Source organism: Panulirus ornatus, chromosome 23, assembly GCF_036320965.1.
Source record: "Panulirus ornatus isolate Po-2019 chromosome 23, ASM3632096v1, whole genome shotgun sequence".
NCBI lineage: Eukaryota > Metazoa > Arthropoda > Malacostraca > Decapoda > Palinuridae > Panulirus > Panulirus ornatus.
Window position 1 is genome coordinate 12,594,565 of NC_092246.1, and position 9,454 is coordinate 12,604,018.

At 40.6% G+C, this 9,454-nt stretch overlaps 1 protein-coding gene across 2 annotated transcripts in view; it reads left to right on the forward strand.

Moving 5' to 3' along the window:
• Positions 1-9,212, forward strand: part of LOC139756810 (uncharacterized) — a 9,853-nt gene extending 641 nt beyond the window's left edge. The window contains exons 1-5 of one of the 2 annotated variants that reach the window (XM_071676616.1): positions 1,339-1,448; positions 5,797-6,060; positions 6,867-7,088; positions 7,188-7,406; positions 7,532-9,212. In XM_071676616.1, coding sequence (XP_071532717.1) covers positions 5,797-6,060; positions 6,867-7,088; positions 7,188-7,406; positions 7,532-7,822 — 996 coding nt within the window. In that variant the 5' untranslated portion in view covers positions 1,339-1,448 and the 3' untranslated portion in view covers positions 7,823-9,212. Of the gene's footprint in view, positions 1-1,338; positions 1,449-5,796; positions 6,061-6,866; positions 7,089-7,187; positions 7,407-7,531 lie in introns of those variants that run through there. The other variant, XM_071676615.1, reaches the window with a different exon arrangement.
• The last annotated feature ends 242 nt before the right edge of the window (positions 9,213-9,454 follow it).

Here is a 9,454-nt window from a genome sequence, read left to right on the forward strand (position 1 = left end):
GTGTTTGTTTAGTCTGTTCAATATCTTGGAAATAGCAATGGTTAGCATGACTTTAAACTTATCGAGGCAATGGATGGTTGAATAGAGTGCTCTAAGTATTAATGAATATATTGGATGCAATTTTAATATAAAAGTATATATTATATAATTAAAGCATGTTATTAAAAAGATAATATTGTTCTATAATTATTTATATAGTTTATTTATGGTTTTAATTTGTTTATGATATGTTTCATTAAATGCAAGAGTCTTCTAATAGAGGAAGTAGAAGTCTCTGGAAGAAGCATAAAGTTGAGTCCAATTTTGTGATGATACAGCCGCTGGTGGGATCATGAGACTGCGAGCTCTGAAGGAAGTGTGGAGAAAAATTAAGAGTAAATGTCATTAGAGTAGTGTTTGTACAGTAGTGTGAGGGTGTCATTGGGTGTTGAAATGTATAGCTGAAAGTGAAGGTTTGTCAACTCTGGGAGTGATTGGAATGGAACTAACGAATGATGGCGATGGGACGGGCAAAATTTAGGACCATGAAAATATGTTCGTCGTTACTTACCGATGAATCAAAAATGTGAGTTTGAAGGAATCAGACTCACAATGTTGTAGGGCGAGCGTGGGGATGAAGGTTGTTAGGAGATGAGGGCGAAATGATGTTGAGGGACAATCGTGTCGAGAGTGGGACGATCTCTGGTACCTCAAGAGACTTGGGAATAATCTTGCCAAGTAACAAAGGATTTGAGGTCCAGGCACTGCAGATCTGATGGCATTGACAAATCGGTCAAAATGTGTGAGAACGGATAGGGTGATTTGGTGGAATACGTGGATTAACATTAAAATTCTGTGATTGGGCCGCCTGATATGAGAGTGAAGGCATGGATAGAGTATTGGACGATTGTAAAAGGATATACAGCTTCATGTATGTAATAAGATTCTTTCATGAGTGAACCTATGAAGCCTAGTAAGATATAATAGTTTGCGTGTATTTCGTTATAATTCAATGTCTCTACCAGGTTTACAACTAACTAACCAGATTCTACATCTTATTAAATCTATCTGTCGCATCTCATTCCTGCTACTCAATCTTTTACTTTACACACACACACACACACATACACACACACACACACATCCTTTTTTATTCACAGAAATGCACTCTAGCTATCATGTATAGAGTTAGTGTTGCCAGTGTGTGATGGGCAGTGTTAGAGCTGGCAGTGTGTGGGGAGAGCAATTAGAGCTAGTTATGGCAGTGAGTGGGGATACGAGCTAGTTCTGGCTCTGTGTGTGAGGAGTCGAACTACATAGTTCTGGCAGTGTGTGGGGAAAGGAGCTGGTGCTGGTAGTATGTCGGGAGAGTAGTGAGTGCTAGCAGTGTGTGCATGGTAGCGTGTGGAGAGCAGGATTAGCGTTGATAATGTGTGCGGAGGGCAGACTCCACTGGACCCCAGCCAACGGTTAGACCACCACAAGTGTTCATCCCTGTGATTTCCACCGATTTAATGGCAACACATGAAATAGAAAAAAAAAAAAAACAGAAACCAGAGCTCCCCTTTTCACCATCAGGCCTATCTGACCTTTCCGTGGTTTCCCCTGACCGCTTCATATACCCTGGTTAACCCCTGTAACAGCACGTCGCCCGCTCTACACCAAATCGCTCTAATTCGCTCTATACCGTGTACTCCTCTTATCCTCCTGTATCTTCAGGCTCCTGTCACTCCAAGCATCTTTCACGTAATCCCTCCACCTCCCCCTCGGCTTCCAGGTTTTCCTTGTTCCTCCACTTCCAACATGTATACCTTGTAAGTCATTCTATCCACATTCATCCAATCCATTTGTCCAGACCATTTCAGCACACTCTTTTCACCTCTCATATACATATTCCCCTTTACTACCGCACCTCTCTCTCACATGCTATTCTTTCTTATTCGATCAACCCTTTCCACATCTCGTTCCATTTGATTTTCGTGTTCATTCATTTAGGCCCCATGTCTCGCATCCATCCAACACACTCGGGACTACTATACCATTTTTGCCTTAACAGACAGTGATCTTTCCGCACACTCAGTGTAGCTAAGACCATTGCCCCCACTCTCCTACCCTATGGTTTGCTTCAGCTTCCATGGTTCCATTTTGTTGTCATATCCACTCCCAATTATCAAAATACTCTCCTTCCTCCATGTTCTCTCGATTCAGACTCACAATCCAATTAAACAGACACTCTCCACTGCTAGATTTAATAAACTTGCTTTGGTTAACATTCATTTTCCCCTTCCTCCTTTCACACATTCTCTCAAGCCAATAATCCAGCTTCTGCAGTTTCTCTCGAATCTACCACAAGTGCTTTGACATCAGCAACCCCCATCTCCGTCAAACTGCAGACCAGCCTCACTTTCCAAGAATCATGTGGTTACCTCTCTCACCACCCCATCCATAAACAGATTAAACAGCCATGGTGACGTCACACACCCTTTTCGCAAAACCACCTTCACCTTCACCCAGAGCAGTTCACTCTTTTTGTAAAAATCCTCTCTGCCTGAAGTACTTTTTCCCTCCACATCATATATTCGTTACACTCTCGACAAAGCATCTCTGTCAACCCAGTCATCCTCTTCCTCTCGATCCAGAAATATCACTTACTAATCCTTCCGTTTCCCTAAGTGTTTCTCACACAAAATCTTCATAGCAAAAAACCTGTTTTGCTCAACATACCTTCCATACAATTTACCAGGCACGCTCCACATTCTTATACCTCCGTAATACGAAAATTCACTTTTGAATCGTCTATATACACTAGCGCTCTACGGGCATTCTGCTGAACCTCATTTTCATCCCATGATCCATACCTATACATTGAAAGTCTTACCTAGCCAGTCAAAAGACAGTCACCTCCTCCCTTCAGAAATTCAAATGCAATCTTCTTTCTCCACCAACTTGCATGATTCACTTACTTCGCATGCATCCCCAAGCCAAACACCCTAAATCTATCACTCTTACAACGTAACACATTCAACAGTCCCTCAAAATACATATTCCACCTCTTCGCCTTTCCCTTACTTGTTTCCACTTCCCCTTCTACTCCCTTCACTGATGCTCAAATATGTTCCCATGTTCTCACACTATTAACCCTAATCCAAAACATTTACTTGAATTCCCTAAAATTTACCGGTATGTTCTCACGTCAACTCTCATTTTCCCTATTCTTCAGCCCCCTGCACCTTTTTCTTGAACTACTATCTATACACAGTTACAAGAGCCATGGTGACATCACAAAACCCAGTCGTAAACCAGCCTTCGCACAGAACCACTCACCATCCTCTCTTGCTACTCGCGTACATGTCTTTCTTTATAAAAAAAAAACTCACTGCTTCAAGTAGCTTTCCTTCAATAGCAATTATTTGCAACACCTTTCGCGAAGCATCTCTACCTACATTATCAAACTCTTACTCCACATTCATACCTCATATAGATCCCTGTTTCTCCTAGTATTACTCACACAAATTTTTCAAAGCAAACACCTGATCCTCACGTTCTCTACCACTCCTGAAGCCACACTGTTCCTTCCCCGTCTTATGCTCAGTCTAACTAGGCACACAACCACCCATTACCTCTGGCAAACCTCAACATGAAGGCGCTTTCGTATGCAGACGACCTCACATTCACATCCAAACGCCCTGACACCACAGTAGCAACATTAAACATGCAACATTACATGAAACAAATGAAACAATGACACCCTGATCAGAAATACCTCTATCTCTATAGAAATCGTCAGTCACTCTTTGGACCCCAGACAGACACGAACCCAGCTCACCCCCCCCCCCCCCCCCCACTCACCATGAATGGACAGTCTCTCGCACTGAGCAAAGCATCAACTACTCCAGGCACCAATGATGACATACGTATAAACACGCACTCCCCACATCGAACACCAACACAAATCGGCTTCTTGCCTAATTTCATGAAATGCAGTTGGATCCTTGTATCTTTCGAGGAATTATTCAGTGTGAATTGCGTCATGCTGATTTAAAACTTAAAAGTTGGTGGGCAATTTCATAGCCTTTAACCTTTCTCTGTAATTAATCTCAAATAATTCTGGTAACATCTTTATCTTCCTGTGGTAGAGGATGTGTGGATCAGGTGTTTGCTTTGAAGAATGTATGTGAGAAATACTTAGAAAAGCAAATGGATTTGTATGTAGCATTTATGGATCTGGAGAAGGCATATGATAGAGTTGATAGAGATGCTCTGTGGAAGGTATTAAGAATATATGGTGTGGGAGGCAAGTTGTTAGAAGCAGTGAAAAGTTTTTATCGAGGATGTAAGGCATGTGTACGTGTAGGAAGAGAGGAAAGTGATTGGTTCTCAGTGAATGTAGGTTTGCGGCAGGGGTGTGTGATGTCTCCATGGTTGTTTAATTTGTATGGATGGGGTTGTTAGGGAGGTGAATGCAAGAGTTTTGGAAAGAGGGGCAAGTATGAAGTCTGTTGTGGATGAGAGAGCTTGGGAAGTGAGTCAGTTGTTGTTCGCTGATGATACAGCGCTGGTGGCTGATTCATGTGAGAAACTGCAGAAGCTGGTGACTGAGTTTGGTAAAGTGTGTGAAAGAAGAAAGTTAAGAGTAAATGTGAATAAGAGCAAGGTTATTAGGTACAGTAGGGTTGAGGGTCAAGTCAATTGGGAGGTGAGTTTGAATGGAGAAAAACTGGAGGAAGTAAAGTGTTTTAGATATCTGGGAGTGGATCTGGCAGCGGATGGAACCATGGAAGCGGAAGTGGATCATAGGATGGGGAAGGGGGCGAAAATTCTGGGAGCCTTGAAGAATGTGTGGAAGTCGAGAACATTATCTCGGAAAGCAAAAATGGGTATGTTTGAAGGAATAGTGGTTCCAACAATGTTGTATGGTTGCGAGGCGTGGGCTATGGATAGAGTGGTGCGCAGGAGGATGGATGTGCTGGAAATGAGATGTTTGAGGACAATGTGTGGTGTGAGGTGGTTTGATCGAGTAAGTAACGTAAGGGTAAGAGAGATGTGTGGAAATAAAAAGAGCGTGGTTGAGAGAGCAGAAGAGGGTGTTTTGAAATGGTTTGGGCACATGGAGAGAATGAGTGAGGAAAGATTGACCAAGAGGATATATGTGTCGGAGGTAGAGGGAACGAGGAGAAGAGGGAGACCAAACTGGAGGTGGAAAGATGGAGTGAGAGAGATTTTGTGTGATCGGGGCCTGAACATGCAGGAGTGTGAAAGGAGGGCAAGGAATAGAGTGAATTGGAGCGATGTGGTATACCGGGGTTGACGTGCTGTCAGTGGATTGAATCAGGGCATGTGAAGCGTCTGGGGTAAACCATGGAAAGCTGTGTAGGTATGTATATTTGCGTGTGTGGACGTATGTATATACATGTGTATGGGGGTGGGTTGGGCCATTTTCTTTCGTCTGTTTCCTTGCGCTACCTCGCAAACGCGGGAGACAGCGACAAAAAAAAAAAAAAAAAAAAAATATATATATATATATATATATATATATATATAGATAGATAGATAGATAGATAGATAGATAGATAGATAGATAGATAGATATAGATATGTGTGTGTGTGTGTGTGTGTGTGTGTGTGTGTGTGTGTGTGTGTGAGTATACATCCAAATGAATGTTCACCTACGCATGCATATGTTGCGCGCGTCTGAATACATTACTTAAAGAGATTCCGGTGTTTTAAGCTATAAAAGGTACACGTTTTTCGTAATCATATAGAATCATGATGTAGGCCAGCGGAATGCCATTAGCTAACGAAGAAGTAAGTTTCTAGATGATCCGGATAAAAGAAGACGGGTCGCAGATCCCTCCTAGAGCGATCGGAGCCGTGAACACCAGCAAAACTCAAACTCAACCCTCCAAGTGGATCACTGAGGCCACATCAGACAACAGTGTGCCTGATACCAACTGGAAATCTCAAGATAAAGGGGAGAAAAAATGTGATCTAAGAAGACATCAAGAGAAGCCTAAACCAAGGGACTTAAACTCTATATATTGCGACAAACAGGATGAAGATTCAACGCAGTATAGAAACAAGGTAACTGACTTACAAAATGGTAGAATCATGTCTCTGGTCTTCTTTTAAGGAAAAAATTGCATGAAACTGATTGGGATATATATATATATATATATATATATATATATATATATATATATATATATATATATCCCAATCAGTTAACCTTCCTTCCTGCAGGTATCACCAATACGCCTCTCTTCTCTTTCAATAACTATTTGAATTCCTTATCCCACAATTCACAACCTTACTCAAACGCCCACATACCACTTTCTACAAGCCATATACCTCACCTAGATACCTTCCATTCTTTGCCCACTCCCCTGGTTCAGTAGTCTCACTTTATGCATTTTTCACCCAGTCTCTTAGTTTCAGCAGGAGCCAGAATATCCAGGTTCCTCTTCCTGAACATACAACTTATTTATCTCTTCCCATTCGAGTTGCATCCACGCACATTCAAACACCCAAGTCTGGCCTTCGAACAGGATAAAGCACTCCTGGCTTGACTCCTTCTTATGTTTCCAGTTTCAGGCCTTGAAATACAAGAAGGGTGGTTTTCTGCCCCTTTCCCTCTCCCCAACCCTAGCTTTCAAACTTTTCAGTCCCCTTCCGCATCATGTAGAGACACTGGGGGAAGTAGTCTTTCTTCCCTGTCCTTAGGGATAAGAAAATGTCTCTAAGAGCATGAAGAATGATAGAGATAAGAGAACAAATGTATCGAAAGATTATATCATAACTGTGGCAAAGATGAACATACATATCATTTCAAGCATCTTTATAATACAAAGATATCTGGTGACTTTATGAAATTCAATTTTCACTTACAGTGTTCCGTTCTTCCAATTCCGAAAAGAGGTCTTTTCTTCAGCGACCCATTCTTCAAGGACAGCTGGCAAGACTTTCGTGACGCTGTCAGAGATATACTATCCAGTAGAAGTGTTCTTTCCTCAAGCACCGACGATTTGGCTTGCTACAGGAGCCTTCGATCTAATGATACGAGTGAGAAGACCCAGGCTGTGAAGTCATCCGAAGATGATTTCAGTCATAAAGTAAGATGATGTTCCATGAGGAATACGTGTGACTGAAAGACACTTATTTCCATTAAATGGCTTAAAAAGGGGTCAATGTGACGTGATTTGTCTTTTCAGTTTGTTATAGACGTGCATGACTTCACAAATGGTGGAGAAATCACCGTCAAGCTCAAGGAAGAAAGAGAGTTGGTGGTGGAGGGACATTTGAAGGAGAATGGTCTTGTGTCTCCAAAACAATTCTCGCGTCACTTCCTTCTTCCGCTTGATGTTTGCACCGAGGCAGTTACAGCTGTGATGTCTGAGGATGGGGTGTTGACAGTCACGGCACCAAAGAAAGTAAGTTATCACTGTCGTTATGACATATATATTACAAGAATAAATGTCTCGTATTTTTCTAATGCTATACATAAGCTATACCCACGTGTTTGATATTCTTATATCTAATCATCTAAATCTTATAGACCTCAGAGAGGAGACTGAAAACGAAGAAGACGCGTGCAAACAACGAAAAAGTAGAAGAGGTGGAAGGTTTCAGACAGTCATCAGATTCTGACTTGAGGATGGGTGGTATGACCCAGTCCCGCGAGATGTCACCAGCAGTCAGCATCAGAACTGATGATTCCTGTGACTCACTGGCTGGTACACTGTGGACCTTCACAGTTGCCGACGGGTCTCCTGTAGACGAAGAGTCTTCGTCTGAATGGAGTTCTCCTTTTGTATCAAGTGATGATGAATCCACCGCATCAGACTAGGTAGCCGTAACGTTGGAAACATCTACAGTGTGATGTATACGTTTTCTTTCTATGAAACTTTCTATATATTCATCACCAATCTACATTTATGTCTTCATCTCATCAACGATCGTTGTTTCCAACAAGTGGATTACACACTGGATCACGATGAACCACTTCAAGTCAAGGAGGAAAGAAGAAATTTAATCTAGACATATAAAACAGGACTAAAAAAAAGAATATAATCTGTCGTAAATGCACATCTGTTTAGTACGATAGTGCTTTTTCGTGTGTGTGTGTGTGTGTGTGTGTGTGTGTGTTTGTGTGTAGAGAAGTAAAGTGTGAGTATAGCTACGTGAATAATCGATCTGTCATAAAGAAATAAGCCTAATTGCACCATACGGTAGCATCAATAATGATCTTGAAACAATCGCACTTAACGCTGATTCACAGATAATGTGAAAGTTTTGTAGACCAGGAAGCATCAGGTGAGGAACAGATAGTAAATTCAAATGTGACGGCAGTACGTTAAACTTTTGGTACTTGGTTTCAACCTTCAGGATTAAGCCTTAACTCTGGTTTAATCTCCGAGGGAAGCTGACAAAGGTGAAATTAAAACCAAAATGGGACATAGACATAGAGAGTAACGTCGTACAAAATCATTTGTAGATTCCCCGGGATTCTGTTACGTTACGTCACTGCTGCGAATGCTCTTTCAAAATCTTTTTTCTAAATATCAGTCTATTGAGAATTAAATGTGCATTAATGTACTCCTTTGATTTTTATAGTTAAACGGTCAAAATTAATTAAAATTTTATTTTTTACGAAGCCAGTAGAAATAGATAGAATTGTTGTTGAATCAACAGAAAACTATATGTCACCTGCAGGAATTCTGTCTCAGATCAAGAGCGAGTTTCTCATCTGCCTTAGAAATCTTGAAACATTATATTTCCTGAACCTACATTATCCACCTGTACATTTATGGGAAAAAAATTTTTTAGCAGCAAGGACAAACGATGATAGATTTCCACTATATATATATATATATATATATATATATATATATATATATATATATATATATATATATATATATATATATATATATATATATATATATATATATATATATATATATATGTATATATATATATATATATGTATATATGTATGTATAATGTGCATCATTGAGAAAATATCAAAAGTTTTCATACCCTGATGGTGGAGAAAACTGCAAAATTTAACATTCCTTTTCACTAGTCAGTGTTATATAGGTTTTCCTTATATACTCTTATGTAATATTGTCTATTGTGAAACCAGTTCTTTCTCAAAATGTCCTACGTATCAGTAATATGTAAGATAAAACTATGTATATCGAGCTTCCTAAGGCTTCAATTACAGGAAAATACGATATATGTTTCTTTCGCACCTCTCTAGAGCGACGTAGCGTCGAAACAGACGACTGAGCCTCAAAGGAAAATTCTTCGCCTGACTCCTTCCTCTGTTCCTTCTTTTGTAAATTAATGACACGGGAGAGGAGGGTTCCCTGCCCTTACCCACTCCCGGCCGACGTAGTCGCCACCTGCGACATACGAGAGATACGTGGGTTGTATGCTTTCATCCCTATCCCCAGGATATATATATATATATATA